The sequence below is a fragment of the Stomoxys calcitrans genome, chromosome 1 (genome assembly GCF_963082655.1).
Source record: "Stomoxys calcitrans chromosome 1, idStoCalc2.1, whole genome shotgun sequence".
NCBI lineage: Eukaryota > Metazoa > Arthropoda > Insecta > Diptera > Muscidae > Stomoxys > Stomoxys calcitrans.
Window position 1 is genome coordinate 217,587,694 of NC_081552.1, and position 19,722 is coordinate 217,607,415.

Genomic DNA, 19,722 nt, shown 5'->3' on the forward strand with positions numbered 1-19,722 from the left:
TGAAATTTTTGAACTTTCCACTTTGTACTATATGGGCAAATAGCTGACATATAAAGTCAGCTGACATATAGATCTGCCAATTAAGGGTCTAAAACCCATAACAGCTGTATCTATCACCCGTTATCGCCGAACATTAAAGCTGTGAGTTGTTTCAAGCTTCCCCACATCCATTTCAAATATGATTCAGATAGGCCGATATTTCGATGTAGCTCCCATACAGACCGATCTGTTGGTAAAGGGTCTAAAACCCATTAAAGCATTTATCATTCTATATCGCTGAAATTGTGCCAAATCGGTTAAGAATTGCGCCCTCTATAGGAGTATAATCAGGAGGTCGGTTTATGTGGGAGTTATAGACCGATTCAGGGCTTGTTTGGCACGTTTGTTAAAGATCATGGGTACAGTAACTGTGCAAAATGGGTACAGTAACTGTGCAAAATCAGACAAAAAGTGCGCCATAATCAGACAAAAAAAGCCACAGCAGAGAGCGGCGATCACAACTATCCATACCATCATCTGAGAAGGAATATTACTTCTAGTGGCGGTTCGTTGTCTCCAATTGTGGTATATGTGCTTGGTTAAGTAAACACGATCATTTTGTGAGATTGCCACTACGGCAAGCGTATAGCTGATTCGAGCATTCCTTCGTTGAACCATTTCAGGGTTTGTTGAAAATTTTTTTTTTGGGCTACCACCATGTCGCTTGGCAACGCTTTCTACATCATCATAACGGTTAATATTGCCATACATAAACAGTTTGTATACTTTGAGAGGTTTGAGTTCGCCAACCACACACGGTTGCGATTTTCAGCCAAATATAACGTAATCACACTCTATCGCGAACAACTTTTTTTTAAACATACTCAGAAGCAACTATTTTGATAGTTTTTATACCCACCACCATAGAATGGGGTTTTACTAATCTAGTCATTCCATTTGTAATACCTCGAAATATTCGTCCAAGACCCCATAAAGCATATATATTCTTGATCGTCTCGACGTTCAAAGTCGATCTAGCCATGTCCGTCCGCCCGCCTGTCGAAATTACGATAGCGGGCCCACTCGCAGAGCTAGCCGCTTGAAATTTTGCATAGTTGCTTAATTTTTATATAGGTCGTTGGGGATTGCAAATGTTCCATATCGGTTCAGATTTAGATATAGCTTCCATATATAAACCGTTCTCCCGATTTGACTTCTTGAGCCCCTGGAAGCCGCAATTTTTGCCCGATTTGGTTGAAATTTTGCACGTAGTGTTCTGTTATGACTTCCAACCACAGAGACTAGTACGGTCCCCATCGGTCTTTAACCTGATATAGCTCCCATATCAACCGATATCCCGATTTGACTTCTTGTGCCCTTACAAGCCGCAATTTTTGTCCGATTTGGAAGTTAAGCATGTAGTGTTTTGTTATGACTTCCAACAACTGTGCCAAGTACGGTCTACATCGGTCTATAACCTGTTATAGCTCCCATATAAACCGATCATCCGTTTTAACTTCTTGTGCTATTACAAGCCCCAATTTTCGTCCGATTTGGCTGAAATTTTGCACGTACTGTTTTGTTAAGACTTTCAACAACTGTACCAAGTACGGTCTACATCGGTCTATAACCTGATATAGCTCCCATATAAACAGATCTCCCGATTTGAAGTCCTGAGCCCCTGAAAGCAGCAATTTTTGTCCAATTTGAAATTTTGCATGAAGTGTTCTGTTATGACTGCACACAACTGAGACTTGTACGGCCCGAATCGGTCTTAGACCTGATATAGTTCCCATATAAACCGATGTCCCGGTTTGACTTTATGAGATTTGGCTGAAATTTTGGATGTTATGTTTTACATCCATCTAAACAACCTGATATCTCCCGATTTGATGTTTGTATCCGCACAAGCAGCAATTCTTGTCCGATTTGGCTGAAATTTTGCATGCGGTTTCTGTTACGACTTCCAAAAACTGGGCCAAATATGGTACACATCAGTCTATAACCTGATATAGCTCCCACATAACCTGGCCTCTCGATCATCCTTGTTCGGTTCCTAGAAGCTTTAATTTTTGCTGGTTTGACAGATGTTTGATATGTAGAATAAAATTATGCCCTATAACTAAATTAATTTTGTATAAATTTTTAGCATGATCCATGGTGGTGGGTTCCCAAGATTCATCCCGACCGAACTAAGCACGCTTTTACTTGTTTTAGTCCTACCCAGTGCACGTCAGATGTTCTGGATAAAATGTTAGTGAAAGTTGTCCTGGATTTTTATCGATAACATGCAATAACAGAAACTACTAACCGATTAATAGTGGTTTGCACTATAAAGTACCAAAATAAACAAAAGCAATTGTCCGTCAGCCTGCAATCGGTTTAAGGAATGGGTCTGTCATCCCGGTACTTAACACACACCATTTGAATACTGCAAGTACTGAGTACGGTAAGTACTGAGTACTGTAAGTACCTAGTATCGCATGTACTGAGTACTTACTTGCTTTACTCCCATCCCGTGCACGTTTGATGTTCAGGATAGAATTTCATTGAAAGTTGTCCTGGATTGTTATCGATAACATGCAATAACAGAAAATAATAACCGATTAACAGACATTTGCACTATAAAGTACTAAAATAGAACACAGCAATTGTCTGGCAGCCTGCAGTCGGTTTAAGGAATGAGTCTGTCATCCCGTTACTTAACACACACACCACTTCATTACAGCAAGTACTGAGTATTGCAATACTGAGTACTGTAAGTACTGAGTACTGTAAGTACTGAGTACTTTAAGTACTGAGTACTGTAAGTACTGAGTACTTTAAGTACTGAGTACTGTAAGTACTGAGTACTGTAAGTACTGAGTACTGCAAGTACTGAGTACTGCAATTACTGAGTACTGCAATTACTAAGTACTGCAAGTACTGAGTACTGCAAGTACTGAGTACTGCACAACCCTTCAGGATTTGCTTAATCTTTATTGTTGGTTGACGGTTTTAAGAGTTTTGTCGTAAGCTCTGATCGTATCGATGACCGTATATATATACCTTATCATGTTCCTGTTGTAATTTTTGACTACCATAGCATCGGAAGGTGGAATCTTAACTCTCTATCTTCTATCACTTTTCTCTTTCAACATGAATATAGTGACCCTTTGAGAGCTACTTGAAAATTATGTTTAAAATTTATAAACGATAACGTTAAAATTTGTTAGTAGGATTTTTTTTTCTTTCAACGGCAACTCTTTTCTATCTCACCCACACATACACACACTTCCAACAAGCATTAATATGGCCACACAAAAAATACAGAATTTCAGCTATGAAACATACGCGTACCATCGAAGGCCCACTTTCAGTTTGGGGTTAAATATGAAAAATGCATAACCAAAGCTAAAACGGCATAAATCATTTATGCCATGGGCCTAAAATAAGCTGCCTACTGATAAAAAAATTATTACCGCCTCAATTTTTTTTGCCCCAACTAATGTTTAAACGTTTGATGCTAGTTTTAAACTAAACATAAATTTTACACTCTAATGAGTCATTAATTATTACAGAAAAGGTGTATTGTTTAAATTATCCACACCTTTATTTTGGTAAAATTGCAGCAAATGCCATGTTTGAAACACAAAAAAAAAACAAAATAAAGTGAAAGTGCAAATGTGATTGCCTTGGTAACATAAATTAAATTTCATTATTCTCTAACGTTTATGCAGTGCAAAAGTGTTTAAAGGCAAAAACAAACAAGCAAACAAAAAATTACCATCAAAGGTCACTTATTTTATTGCCCTACAACAGCTGCGTTTAACACTAAAAATTTAAACTGAAAATTAATACAATACCAACAACTCATAATAGCTGTCAATTCGTTTCGCTGTGTTAGTAACAACTGGGGCCATTATCATCAGCAGCATCATCCTAGTCAACAGATATCCTCTTTCGTTTTGGAATCCAGCTTTATTCCCCCCCCAATGGATAGGGCTTTTAGAATTCAAATAATGTGGTAAGTCCTGTTTATCTTTGTTATTATTATTATCGAATATTAAACAATGCTTTAATATACAAAATACATATATCAACATCTCTTTACTATAAATTAAAGCTTAGAGTGTGTGCATTATGCAAGGACTATTTATGTGGCTGACATTTTATGATTACCTTTCTAAGAACAACCATAATAAATAAATAATAATAATTGACGCAAATGCAATACGTTCAAAAAACTTGCCTTTGATTGAAAATTTTTAATTTGTTATCAAAGAAAATTGTATGCCATAAAAGACCATTTAGAATCCTGCGATGTGTGACATCCACCGCATATTTTTTGCTAAGTGGGCCATTACACTCATCACCACAGAATGGGGGACAAATAATCTAGTAATTTCATTGGCAACGCCTTAAAATGTTGATTAGCCCATGAGCATTCCATTAAAGAGCAGTGAAGATATTCACTGTCCGTTTCAACTTTAATCTCAATGACAAGGGACCTTCTTTTTAATGCCGAGTCCGGCTCAGCGGGACGCCGTTCGGACTCCGTGAGCGGATAGGTTAGGTTAGGTTGAAAAGAGTGTGCAAATATTAATCCGCCACATGCCAATATGGACATACAACCAACTCAGTAATCGCTATGTTGTGCGCACTAAATACTAACAATGAATGCTTAATTTTTTAACTATATCTTTTTAGCAACACTGGGGTATACAGCTCACGCACGTTACGTGTTTTGCTTCACTGTCAAACAACTTCAATTTGGTCTATAATATAACCCTCAATCGTCTTACAAACGAACAACGCTTGCACATTATTGAATCAAAATGCGTGCTCCGTAAAGAAAGTTCATCGCGCGCTTCTTCCATTGAGCGACAAAGCTCATTTTTGGCTCAATGGGTACGTAAATAAGCAGAATTGTCGAATTTGGAGTGAAGATCAACCAGAAGCATTGCAAGAACTGCCAATGCCTCCAGAAAAAGTCACAGCTTGGTGCGGTTTATGGGCTGGTGGCATCATTGGACCGTACTTCTTCAAAGATGATGCGAATCGCAACGTAACTGTAAATGGTGAGCGTGAGATGATATCCAAATATAATATAACCCTCAATCGTCTTACAAACGATCAACGCTTGCACGTTATTGAATTTTATTATCAAAAAGCGTGCTTCGTTAAGAAAGTTCATCGCGCGCTTCTTCCATTGAGCGACAAAGCTAATTTTTACTCAATGGGTACGTAAATAAGCAGTATTGTCGACTTGGAGTGAAGTTCAACCAAAAGCATTGCAAGAACTACCAATGCATCCAGAAATAGTCACAGTTTGGTGCGGTTTATGGGCTGATGGCATCATTGGACCGTACTTCTTCATAGATGATGCGAATCGCAACGTTACAGTAAATGGTGAGCGCTATCGTCAGATGATATCCAACTTTTTGATTGCCTAAAATGCAAGAGCATTGACATGTGGTTTCTATTGCCCGGTATCGATCGTGAAATAAAATGTTCACCGAACTGGCCTCTGAATAAGTCCATTGTTACGCGTGCTGTGTGACATGTCATGCAAGTCAAGCTCTTGCGTTTTGGGCAAAAAAAAATGGATATCATCTCACGGTAACGCTCACCATTCACAGTTACGTTACGATATGCATTATCTTTGAAGAAGTAGGGTCCATTGATGCCACCAGCCCATAAACCGCACCAAACTGTGACTTTTTCTGGATACATTGGTTGCGCTTGTAATGCTTCCGGCTGATCTTCACACCAAAATCGACATTTCTGCTTACTTACGTACCCATTGCGCCAAAATTTGGCGCGATGAACTTTCTTAACAGAGCACGTATTTTGATAAAAAAAAAACTTCATAATTTGCAAGCGTTGTTCGTTTGCATCTAAATCCCATATAAAGTGATCTTTCGATTTCACTTTTTCGGTCCCATACCAAATAGTGCATGTAAAGGCCTAAAAAATCACCCAGGTGATATATTAGCCGATCCCCGAATTGTCTTAATGTAGCACCAGAAGTTTAATTTTTGCCCTATTTAGCTGAAATTAGCCCTTTTACAACCACACCAAATGTCGGCCAGATACAGACCGATCCCCTTCTATGTATTTCTCATAAAGGACAGAATGTTTAATATTCACGAACTTCAATTGAACTTTAAGCAACCATTTCTCTTCGAGTATGGAACTCCATTGTTTTTCTTTGCCGACGATTCCTTATCATTTGTTTTTCATTTCAAAGCAATACAATTTTAGAATATTTCATATTTGGCATGCATGTCATTGAGTCAAGTTGTAATTTTCATTTCCTGTTTGCTGTTGTCGTTATGTCTTTAAGTAAAATCAAAAGACCAAAATCTAAACAACCTGATTGAAGCAGAAGTAAACAAACAAATGCTGCGATGCATTAAAAAAATTGTGCGTATCATTCCAAAAATAAATTCCACCAAAGAAATTACATGGGACTGAAGCGATAACTCGAATGTGAGTCAGTGTATCGTAGACGAAATCCAAAAATAGGCATCTACCCATCATAATTGTGGCATCTCCCGCCAACATTCAACGGCTGGCAGAGATCACACTGAGATTCAACGACTATTTGGTGTCCTCTTGAATTTTGCCACTTCACCAACAAGGAATGATTCACTTTTTTTTTATATGCGCTCTCTTCTTTCTTTTTTATGATTTGCCACTTAAAAAACATTAAGAGAAGACTAATAAAAATTTTTCACACACTCAAACACACACACACCTAGTTGTTCATTTATGTAGCAGTATTAAAGTGTAGCAGTATGCTGGAGGATACAAATCGCAAGTAGAAATTTTATAACGTTTTTCAATTTCAAAGGGCATGGTGGCATAGTAGCATGGTGTAGTATGGCATGACATGGAATGGCATGAAAGGCATGTTTTATGCATGACAAAGCCAAGGGGATATATGAGAAGGTAATATACCAAAAGAGCTATTCCCCATAAAAAATGAAGTCAAGTTAAAAATGGCAAATGAATCTTTTGAATTGTTTGCCCGAGTGGTCCTTTAATCTAAACGAAGGATGCATATATGCTATATTTTTCGACTTTTATGTTGATAACACACTTGCCAGTAGAACTCTGGGATTTTTTTGAGGGGCTCAGATGTTCAATTACTAAAAGGTCTATATGGAGGTTATATCGATATATTGTATATACCCATACAGTCCATCATCTTACTGAACTGAACTATAAACAAGAACTTTTTTCAGGGTCTCAGAGGTAAAATCATGATATGAGTCTGTACGGGAGTTATATCGGAATTAATACTGATACCGTCCATCATCTTACTGGACTGAACTATAAACAAAACCTGGCTTGTAATATTCTTTTATAATAATCTTAATCAACGTCCAGTCTGACAAGACTAGATACTCGAGCAATACAGTCACGATCGGTATATACATATGTATAAACTTAATAGTCGAAGGTCTATATTTTCATATATTGTTTTTCTTGCATCTTATGATCGTCATGTACAAAATGATTTCGAAATCCCCAACCCTCAAATTTATTAAAATTTTCATTAAAACACATTTTTCAAATAATTTAAAATCGCTTTATCTCCAAGTGCTACAAATGAGAGATAGTCTGCTTTGGTATTTACTTACCCTTAATATGTCTTTGTGTACCTCGGCAAAAAACTGTCATTTCAAATGTACACTTGGTTAACCTCGCAAGGCAGCCTAAACAGGGCCACTGGAAAAGTTCACGGTTTCCCGTAAGTAGGGCACCTACGAGGGAGGAAGGCTTAAAAGGCTGGCAGTAAGATGGCCTAAATTTGAATTGGATTTTCATTACATATGGACCAAAATCGCAAGGGACGTAGCACAGTGGGAGAAAATCGAAAAAAAACTAGTAAATACCAATAAAAGCATGCTAAGTTCGACCGCACCGAATTATGGGAACCCACCATCATGGATTCTGCTCAAATATGGAAGCTATATCTGGTTATAGACCGATTAAGACCGTACTTGGTGCAGTTGTTGAGAGTCATAACAAAACACTATGTTTCAAAATCGGATGAAATTGAGGTTTTGAGGGGCTCAAGAAGTCAAATCGGGAGATCGGTTTATATGAGAGTTATATCAGGTTATAGACCTATTTAAACCGTACTTGGCACAGTTTTTGGAAGTCATAACAGAACACTATGTGCAAAATTTCAGCCAAATGGGATGCAAATTGAGGCTTTCAGGGGCTCAAGAAGTCAAATCGGAAAATCGGTTTACATGGGAGCTATATCAGGTTCAGGACCGTACATGGCACAGTGGTTGAAAGTCATAACAGAACAGAATAGTCGAAATTTCATCCGAATCAGACAAAAATTGCGGCTTGTAAGGGCTCAAGAAGTCAAATAGGGAGATCAGTTTATATGGGAGCTATATCATGTTTTTAACCGATTTGAACCGTACATTGCGAAATATATACCAGGTTATATATACCGATTCGGTCCGTACTTGGCAAATCATAATGGAATACTATATGCAAAATTTCAGCCAAATCGGACAAATATTGCGGCTTCTGGAGGCTCAGGAAGTCAAATGGGGAGATCGGTTTATATGGGTTCTATATCCTGTTATCGACCGATTCGGACCGTTCTTGGGACAATTATTGGAAGTCGTAACAGAACACTATGTGCAAGATTTAAGCCAAATCGGACAAAAATAGAACTCAAGAAGTCAAATCGGGACATCGGTTTATATGGGTGCTGTATCCAAATCTGAAACGATATAGCCCATTTGCAATCCCCAACGACCTACATCAATATTAAGTATCTGTGAAAAATTTCAAGCGTCGTGCTCTACGTGTTCGACCGCTATCGTGGTTTCGACAAATGGATGGACGGACATGGCTAGATCGACTCAGAACGTCGAGACGATCAGGAATATATGTATGGGGTCCTAGATCAATATTTCGAGGTATTCGAGGCAGAATGACTAGATTAGTATACCCCCATCCTATGTTGGTGGATATAAAATATGTGCCAAAATGGGGATCAGGGCTTTGGAATTTGAGATCTCGAGGAGTTTATCCAAGTTTTTAGTAAAAAGTTGCCTGTTTTAAAGTACATATAGCCCCCGTTTAAGTTACCATATCTTGTTCAAATTTCTCCTAAAAAGTATCTACAATAAGTCCTCATTACAAACAAAAATAATAAGTGAAAGAGTGCTAAGTTCGGCTGAGCCGAATCTTATATACCCTCCACCATGGATCGCATTTGTCGAGTTCTTTGCGCGGTATCTCTTTTAGGCAAACAAAGAGAAATGAAAAAGAACTGTTATGCAATTGGAGCTATACCAAGTTATAGTCTAATTCGAACCATAAATGAATTGAATGCTGAACATTGTAGAAGTCACTTGAGCGCCTTGTAGGGGCTCAAGAATAGCGACCTTTAAAAGCTCAAGAAGTCAAGACACAAGATCGGTTTATATGGCAGCTATATCAGGTTAAAAACCGATTTGAATCATACTTAGCGTATTTGTTGGAAGTGATATCAAAACACTACGTGCAAAATTTCAGTCAAATCGGATGAGACTTGCACCCTCTAGAGGCTCAAGAAGTCAAGTTCGGCGGGCCGAATCTTATATACGTTTCAATATTTGTAAAGTTCTTTGCCCGGCAATCTCATCATAGCCAGACAAAGGATAGTGGACAAAAATTGATATACTATAAGAGCTAGGGTAGGTTAGGTTTAAATGGCAGACTGCCATTAGACTCACTAAGACGTTTCTGTCCATTAAAGTTCTATTGTCTCTCCTTCTTCGATGTCCTCACAGCTTCTGCAAAAGTCGTTGCTGGCTACATTGAGTCTGTCAGCATGTTTTCCGATTAGACAGTGATCTGTCATGGCGGATACAATGACACAACGAGACGTCTGCTCTAGCCAGTGACAGCAAAGCGGTAGACCTCTTCACGTCTAGATTAGCCCACATAGTTTTGGAATGCTTATAGCCCCCTCTTTGTGACCATCTATCATTCGTTGTCCTTCGGACCTGGTCCTGAAAACTTTACTTACATATCGCTAGGCACATACCCACAAATTCCAGTTTCCCTGGAATATGTAAGGAAGTTCCTAGTCCCGAAGGCTTGTCCTCTTCACAATTCCCTAGGTTATCTCTGTGGCCCGACTCCCAGAACAGATGAATTTTGAACTGTTCAACCATCTCGTTGAGAGATCTGGGATTATGACATTAAATCTTAGCCAATCCACTACGATTTGGCGGTGAAGGCCAGAGGACTGCCGTCAATAAACTTGGTTAACCCGAAGCCTTTCGGGTCGACGCAGTCCGAGTTAAGGGAGTGGGCGACGAATGCGCATGCAACATTGTGTAACAGCGAAACGGTCGGTAGGACGGCGAAATCCTATGGGTGGATCCAGATCGTGAGAAGAGGAGGCTATTCCTGAAAGGAAGCAAGAAGGAGGTCAGTATAGCTAATGGCATCATAACGAGACAAATAGGACTAAGAGCTCACTTAGGTAAAATCTTACGGCAAGCGATAGCATGAAAGCCATTGCCCGGCTTTCGCGTTCAACAGATACCGGCACTTAGGTGGAGACACATTACCAGACTTGAACCAACTTAGTGGGGTAGTATTGAAAACAATTAAGGATTTTGTAAGTAGCACGGAATTCCTAACATAAAATTTGGTATAATTCATTATTCATTTTATCAAAAAGTGGCTCAGGCAGGGTGTAAACCACACTGCCTATAACATCGGATATTGTATCAAGGATAACACAGTGTCTGTAGTCTCCATATGACCAAAGAGAAGGCTCTCTTAGCCCCACGGCAGTGGTCGCAGCATTTTGTTTAGCCACAATGTCCAGAGGCATTAGATGTAGCATTAAATTCAGTGCATCAGATTGTGACGTCCTCAGTGCGGATCCATCCTTTGGATCCGGTTGAGTATTGAACTGTAGGTGGACTTTTGAAGCGCCGTCCACCAGACTACAACACCATATAGCATTGTAGATCTAACAACTGCAGTATATACCCAATGCATGACGCGCGATCTAAATTCGCAACGTTTGCCACTGGCTCTCTTGCAGGTGTATAGGACAAGAGTTGCCGTTCTTACCCTTACACCCAGGCATTTTTCGCTTTCGGTAAATGAAACATTCACTCCTTCCAAGGAGGCAGGTGCCACTGTAGGCAACTTGTACCTCCTGCTGAAAAGAACTACTGCTATATTGCACGTATTAACGCCTAGACCACTTGCGGTAACCCACTTTGCTGTTGCAACGTAGAGCTTCCTGAAGTATATCTCTTAGAGCGCTGGGAAACTTTCCCCTAATTCGCAATTTTCACATCATCAGCATACGCTTTTAAACCTTTTTCTTCTAAAGACAATAACATATTGTTAATATGTTATTAACAATATTCCATATATTAATATGTTATTAACTATTTTCCAAATTAGAGGAGATAGTAAACCTCCTTGAGGTGTTCCTCTGCTGACTCATCTTTTTAGATCCAGATCCCAAGCCCGCCGTAATGCATCTTTTAGTAAGTAAGTTATTAATAAACTTTCTTATGGCAGAATTGATGCCCAGAAACTCCAACTCCTTGATGATTGATGTCGGTTTTACATGATTGAAAGCACCTTGAATGTCAAGAAATGCTACCATTGTATATTTCTCGACAGCGAGAGAACCTTCTATGTAGCCGTCTAGGTCGTAGCTTTAATTTAATAGGTCGAAGCTTTAATCAAATCACTATTTCATATATCAGCGAAATCGGATAATAATTGCGACTTTTATGGGCTTAAGATCCCCAATCGGCAGATCGGTCTATATTACAGCTATATCTAAATATCTATATCTAATATATTCAGCTGTTGTTTTCATATCCTAATGCTGGGTACATTTTTTGGTACTATGACATTTGAAAAAATTTTATAGCAGCCATGTAAAAGCTTCTCTCCAAAGAGGTGTCGCACTGCGGCACGCCAATTGGACTCGGCTGTAAAAAGGAGGCCTTTTATCATTGAGCTTTAATTCAAATCGGACCACTCATTGATATGTGACAAGTTTGCCCTGTTCATTAATGGAATGTTCATTGGCTTATTCGCATTGCAATTGTAAATTTTAATTATTTACTTACATTTCTGCACATACCTCGTATTGACTTCTGCCACTTCAAATTTTCTCTTTATATGAGCCCGCGGTTGTTTTCTCGCTCCATGTTGAAGCAAATTCCACATGATGTATAAAGCAAAATTTATGACTAGAAGATAGTTATAGCTGTGATTCCTTTTAGTTTTTAGAGTCGTTCCATAGAAGTTCAATGATATGAATGAAATCGCTGCATTAATCTGTAGCAGCAATGCTGAAGAAAAGGAATATGGAAGCAAAGGGAAAAAACACAAAAAATCAATGAAATAAAATCAAACGTAATGATAGACCATATAAAGGCTACAATTCTTTTTGGTTGACATTTTCCTTGAAGTAGTTATTGGAGCCATTGCAGGGGTGTGCCATTTGACAAAGGCGATCGTAAAATCTTATTGACTTCACCAAGAGATGAAGATGAAGAAAGACACAGTTGCGTAGTGCAGATGAAGTAAAAGGAAGAATTGGGTTACAACTGCCTTAAGAGTAATGATTTTTAAAGTGTTCTGCAGTCTAAGATGTGATATGCTCATTAAAATATAATCAATTGTTGATGGAAAATCATTTGCAACTCAAACACACACAAGCCAACAAAACTTTAAAAGAGCAGAGGGACATATGATATAGAATTTGGCATTTAACCAAATTTTAATCAACATACAATTCTTAACATGGTGTCACATTATTTTCACCCTCCTCCTTCCACTTCTCTACTTTTACATTAGAATTTTATTTTGTTTTGAAAATCAAGAACATTTGTAATTTTGTCAATTGCAGCATACCCATTCAATGCTTACAATGAAATAGGATTTCAGAAACTTACATAAAATTATGACGTTGATGTATTAGAATACCATGTAGAATAGAGTGTCCAAAAAAACAAAAAGTGTTTGTTCTGTTTGTTTCTCTTTCGAAACGAGCTAAATAATCCAATATTTATGCAATGGAAAAGGAAAGCCGGAGATCACAACACACCAACCACTATGGGACGCATTTTGCTTTTGGTTAAAAGAATTTCGAACCATATAAGGTGTGGGGATTGTACTGAGCAAACAACTCCACCAGACCATACATCTACGATGAAAATCGAGTCTCCAGATTTTGACTTTCAGTTTTTTCTCCGACTTTTGTCGCGTTTTTTGGATATTTTGGCCTACAAGAGCCAAACCATTGAGACTTACTTTACTTTTACTTTAATTGGCTACGACAGAATATTTATTCCACTAGCCGAACGTAGAATAGCGTTTCAAGCGCCTCGATCTTCTGCGCTCATTCTAAAATTTCTGACACCAATTTTCGAGGTGTCTCCCACAACTTGATCTCTCCATCGGGCTTTTGGTCTTCCCGGTTTGCGTGTACCACCGTGTTTGCCTTCAAAAGACTTCTTTGCTGGAGCTTCTTCTTCCATTCTGACAACATGACCTAGCCAATGCAGCCGCTGTATTTTGATGCGTGTAACTATGCTATCGTCGTCATACAGCGCATACAGCTCGTGGTTCAAACGTCGCCTATATTCTCCGTTAACGCAAACTGGTCCATATATTTTACGAAGAATCTTTCTCTCAAATACTCCAAGCACTGCCTCATCTGCTTTCACAAGTACCCATGCTTCAGAACCATATAACAACACGGGTAGTATCAGTGTCTTGTAAAGTGTAGTCTTCGTCTGTCGAGAGGTGGCCTTGTGTCTAAACTGCTTACTTAATCCAAAGTAGCATCTGTTTGCCAGTATTATTCTTCGCTTTATCTCAAAACTGGTGTCATTCGTCTCGGTTACGGCGGTGCCGAGGTAGATAAAGTTACTGACTATCTCAAAGTTGTGGTTCAAAACTTTCTCCATTTTCTTTATCTGCTCGGTTGTGCAAGGCTTTTTGGGAGTTGAGACCATCCATTTCGTCTTATCTCCATTTACTGCCAGACCCATTTTCACTGACTCCCTATTCTTTCAAAGGCTGCAGTTACTACCTCCGGTGACCGACTTATGATATCGATATCGTCGGCATAGGCGAGTAGCATGTGCTCTCTTGTGGTTAGTGTGCCATATCTATTCACATCTGCATCTCGTATAATCTTCTTCAGCAGGATATTTAAGAGATCACACGTTAGGCTGTCTCCTTGTCTGAAACCTCGTTTGGTATTAAATGGTTCGGAGAGATTCTTTCCTATTCTTACCATTGAGACTATCGATCCAATACTATACACAAATTGTAGCCAAGATAATAGTTAAGAACTCCGCATTACATCTCAAAAGCATTGGAATGCTCTTTCCGGCAAATTTGGTTTTGTGAAAATGCAAATTTTTCGTAAAAATATTGATAAATTACCATTATCAGTTGTTTATAGTTTCAATATTTTCACGAACAATTTGCATTTTCACAAGGCCGAAAAAAAACTGCCTGAAAGAGCACTACAATGCTGTTTTGTCCACTTTGTCATATCTCCATGTACTGCCAAACCCATTTTCGCTGATTCTCTTTCGATACTTTCAAAGGTTGTAATTGTTTCTTCCAATGACCGACCTATAATATCGATGTCGTCGGCATAGGCGAGTAGCATATGTTCTCTTGTGAGTGGTGTGACATGTCTATTCACACCTGCATCTCGTATAATCTTCTTCAGCGGGATATTAAACAGATCACAGGCCGTCTTACTGTCCGAAACCTCGTTTGGTTTTTCAGCAAAGTCGTATCAGTTTTGTAAGGAACGTATAAGGTTGTCGATGGCAGTTTTGCAGTCAACGAAAAGATGGTAGGTGTTGTTGTATTGTCCCCTTTCTTGTGTACAGGACATAGTATGCTGAGGCTCCAATAATCGAGCATGCGTTCTTCTAGCCAATTTGTGCACACAAACTGATGCATACGCCTTATCAGCGTGTCGCCTCCGGTCTTAAATAGTTCAGCAGGCAACCCATCGGCTCCTGCTGCCTTATTTTTTACAGCAGGGTTACTGCTACATGAACCTCGTTGTGAGTAGGTGGTACACATTCTATACCATCATCAGGAATTGGTTTTGCGGTATACTCATGGCCACCTTCTTCGTATTCCAGCAGCTGGGAAAAGTGTTATTTCCATATCCTCTGCACACTGTCTGTATTAGATACCAGATTTACTTATTTGTCTCTGCAGGAGGATGTTCCTGTACCAATGCTATCGGTTTGATTTTTATTTCTTTGGTAGAATTTTCGGACTTCATTCTGTCTTCTGAACATCTCGATTAGCTCACACTCACGTCTTTCCATTTCCTTGGTTTTTCTCCGGAATAGCCCTTTCACCTCTCTCCTTTTCATCCTATACCTTTCTTTCACCTGGCGCATTGCTACTGACTATAATGCTGCCCTGCTACTGACTATAATGCATGTCTCATTCTTGGCTTCAGCAGCTTATTGGCACCCCTGGTCGTGACATGGGTTGCTTGGGGGAAGCTTTTGGTTCCAAAGCGCAGATGTTGCGGCTCTTTCCATGGACAGGGAGTGTTTCAAGCATTTGGGTCGCACTGCGGTACGCCATTCGGACTCGGGTATAAAAAGGAGGCCCCTCATCGTTGAGCTTAAACTTGAATCGGGTTGCACTCATTGTTATGAAAAGTTTGTCCCTATTCCTTAGTGGAATAGTCATGGGCAAAATTTGCATTTTTACTTCTACCATGGTCTCCAACATCCAAATCAAGTATGGTCCAAGTCCGTCCATAACTTGATATAGATCCAATAGCATAGAGATTTGCATGAAACTGTATGGAATGGTATTAAAAAGTGATATGTGAAAAAATTTTGTGATGATTCGGTCACAAATGCTGTATCCACCTTAATTGCATGAAAACGGCAGACGGCGAATCAGCATTGAAAGGGTATTCGGAAAGACATACCCACGTACGTGGGCCGAAGCAGCAGGCTGTGTAGTTGAACTACACATTTTATCACAGCTAAAGTGGTGTTGCAGGGCACAGTTTTTGTAATAACTTTTACAGATGCTAGCACCTAAAATACTCAACTGGATTCCTTAGAAAACATTAAATCTAACGTTAGACGATCGCCAAAATATTTGGTATTTTGGTTAATGGGATCGAAAAGAAATCAATTGGAGATTATGCGCTTTTATATCTCAAAAAAAACTCCTTTATGGCATGGGACGTTCAAATTTAAAGGTTTAGCATGAACGAGTTCGATAAACCCTCCATTATGGATGGGGTCTATCCGTCCTTTCGTCGATCTGGCTATTACTGAGTAAGGCTAGTAACTCGCAATTTTGCACAAAACTTCCTATAGATGTCGCTAGAAAGAGTTTGTAAAAAGGTCAAATCTGAAATTTGAAACAATTAATTCTGCTATGTATGACTTTATGTATCTCTGCCAAGTATGGTCCTTTAGCACCCTTATAAACCATTCTCCCGATTTGTCTTCTTGAGTCCCGGGATTTAGATGAAATATTGTATGATGACCTTTGTTATGACTTGAAATTCATGCTATGTATGAACTAAGCTCGACCAAAATCCTTTTAGCTTCCACACAAACCGATTTCGCGATTTCAATTCTTCGCTGCAAATAGCGAATTTGTCCATGAACATTCTACATAGGAGTAAGGGCAAACTTTTCACATATCAGTGAGTGCAGTCCGATTCCAGTTTAAGCTCTATAAAAATAGGCCTCCTTTTATAACTGAGTTTGAATGGCGTGCCGCAGTGCGACACCTTTTTGAAGAGTGGTTTTAACATTGCACAGGACCTGACAAATGTTGCCAGCATTAGGAGGGGAAAACCACCGCGGACATTTTTTTATGGTCTCTCCAGGATTCGTACCCAGGCAGCTAATATTGTGCATAACGAATTCTGTTAGGATTTTAAATCGTGGCTCTTGCGCTTTAATCAGTTCAGCAGAAAAGACCCTTGGCAACATTTAAAAGTATTTAAATGTAATAAGGACACAAATCTGCAACCTCATATTTTGAAAAGATTACACCTTTTGGCCTTTCAGCATAATCTTGTTAATGTACAGAGTGTCATATGCCTGGTATGTCTTTTTATACCGTCCACCATAGGATGGGGGTATACTAATTTTGTCATTCTGTTGGTAACTACTCGAAATATTCGTCTGAGACCCCATAAAGTATATATATATTCTTGATCGTCGTGACATTATATTTCGATCTAGCCATGTCTGTCCGTCCGTCCGTCTGTCTGTCGAAAGCACGCTAACTTTCGAAGGAGTAAAGTTAGCCGCTTGAAATTTTGCACAAATACTTCTTATCGGTGTAGATCGGTTGGGATTTTAAATGGGCCATATCGGTCCATGTTTTGATATAACTGCCATATAAACCGATCTTGGGTCTTGACTTCTTGAGCCTCTAGAAGACTCATTTCTTATCCGATTGGAATGAAATTTTGCACGACGTGTTTCGCTATGACTTCCAACAACTGTGCCAAGTATGGTTCAAATCGGTTCATAACCTGATATAGCTGTCATATAAACCGATCTTGGATCTTGACTTCTTGAGCCCTCTAGAGGCTCAATTCTTTTCTGATTGGAATGACATTTTGCACGACGCGTTTCGCTATGACTTCCAACAATTGTGGTAAGTATGGTTCAAATTGATCCATAATCTGATATAGCTGTCAGATAAACCGATCTTGGGTCTTGACTTCTTGAGCCTCTAGAGGGCGCAATTCTTATCCGAATGGAATGCAATTTTGCACGACGTGTTTCGCTATGACTTCCAACAACTGTGCCAAGTATGGTTCAAATCGGTTCATAACCTGATATAGCTGTCATATAAACCGATCTGGGGACTTGATTTCTTGAGCTTCTAGAGGGCGCAATTTTTATCGATTTGGCTGAAATTTTGCATGAAGTATTTTATTATGCCTTTCAGCAACTGTGCCCAATAAGGTTCAAATCGGTTCATAACCTCCTATAGCTGCCATATAAACCGATCTGGGATCTTGACTTCTTGAGCTTCTAGAGGTCGCAATTATTATCCGATGTGCCTGAAATTTTGTACGACGGATCCTCTCATGACCATTAACATACGTGTTTATTATGGTCTGAATCGGTCTATAGCCTCCCATATAAATCGATCTCTCTATTTTACTTATTCAGCCCCCAAATTCTTATTCGGATTGGCTGACATTTTACACAGGTCTCCAACATATAATTAAATTGTGGTCGGTACCGGACTATATCGTGAAATCGCTCTAATAGCAGAGCAAATCTTTTTTTATCCTTTTTTGCCTAAGAAGAGATGTCGGGAAAAGAACTCAACAAATGCGATCCATGGTGGAGGGTATATAAGATTCGGCCCGGCCGAACTTAGCACGATTTTACTTGTTAGGTTTTACTGTTACCGACAGCTCCCCAGCACCCACACACGCATGATATGTACTTTTGCATTTTAAAATTGTGTGTGTTTTTTCAGTTTTAATTTTTCAGTTTATTTATCACGGTGCGTTACTCATGAATACACGCAACTGAAACAGAGAAGAAAAAACTCCAATCATTTTTCAGTGAAAATACTTTGCATCATCATTTAGCGGGAAGCTTTTATGCACTTTGTTTTTAATTAACCTAAAAGTTTTTGCTCACATATATAGAGCGCATTCCCGGAATTATGCGAAACTACGTCAGATTCAGACCAAAAGGCAAAAAAGGGGGAAATAAACCTAAGAGTGGCGCACAACAATGTGGTTGCTTCGGAAATCAGCTATAATGCAATGCTTTTTTTGTGAAAAATTGAAAAATTAAACCGTAGCATTAAATGAAATGGAAAATTTATGAAATTGAAAGCAAAATATTATGAGCTACTGCTGAAAAACAGTACATAAAAACGTGGTTCTAAGCAGACAGCTGTGACACGAATCAGCACTTTAGAAGTGATAATAATATCCTGTCTTCAGATAGAATGAAAAGAACAACATTGCTAATTAAGTTGCATGACATCTTCGCATGGAGGCGGGTTAAAACCAAAGGCCAATTATCTCATTGAATTCAGATTTTAATTCGTTACACAACACGGTTGAAAGAATTTTGTGTGCGATGGAAAGGTGACTTATTCCTCTGTATTTGGCACATGCTGTCTTGTCTCCTTTTATGTGTTTGGAACAAAGTATGCTGAGGTTTCTAACAACGGGTAAGCAAGCTATACCTAACAAGCAAAAGCGTGCTAAGTTCGGCCTGGCCGAATCATATATACCCTCCACAATGGATCGAATTTGCCAAGTTCTTTGCCCGATATGGATAACTATTGCTAAGCTATTGAAGCTATACCAAGTTATGAACATATTGGGGCCATACATGGCTTGGGTGTTAGAGTCCAAAACAGAAGTCATTACGCAAAATTTCAGCCAAATCGAACAAGAATTGCGCCCTATAGTGGCTCAAGAAGTCAAGATCCGAGATCGGTTTATATGGGACCTATACCAAGTTTTTAACCGATTTGAACCATACTTGGCACAGTTGTTTGAAGTCACAACAAAGCACCTCATGCAATATTTCAGACAAATCGGATAATAATTACGCCCTCTTGAGGCTAAAGAAGTCAAGATCCGAGATCGGTTTATATGGGACCTATATCGGGTTATTAACCGATTTAGACCATACTTGGGACAGTTGTTGAAATAAAAGC

The 19,722-nt window shown here is 39.1% G+C and overlaps 1 protein-coding gene across 9 annotated transcripts in view; it reads left to right on the top strand.

Annotated features, from left to right (window-relative positions):
- Positions 1–19,722, top strand: part of LOC106090109 (collagen alpha-1(XVIII) chain) — a 1,585,531-nt gene that overhangs the window by 127,516 nt on the left and 1,438,293 nt on the right. For all 9 annotated transcript variants that reach the window (XM_059369513.1, XM_059369516.1, XM_059369517.1 and 6 more), the window contains exon 6: positions 3,591–3,985. In XM_059369513.1, the coding sequence (XP_059225496.1) occupies positions 3,954–3,985 (32 nt within the window). In that variant the 5' untranslated portion in view covers positions 3,591–3,953. The remainder of the gene's footprint in view (positions 1–3,590; positions 3,986–19,722) is intronic.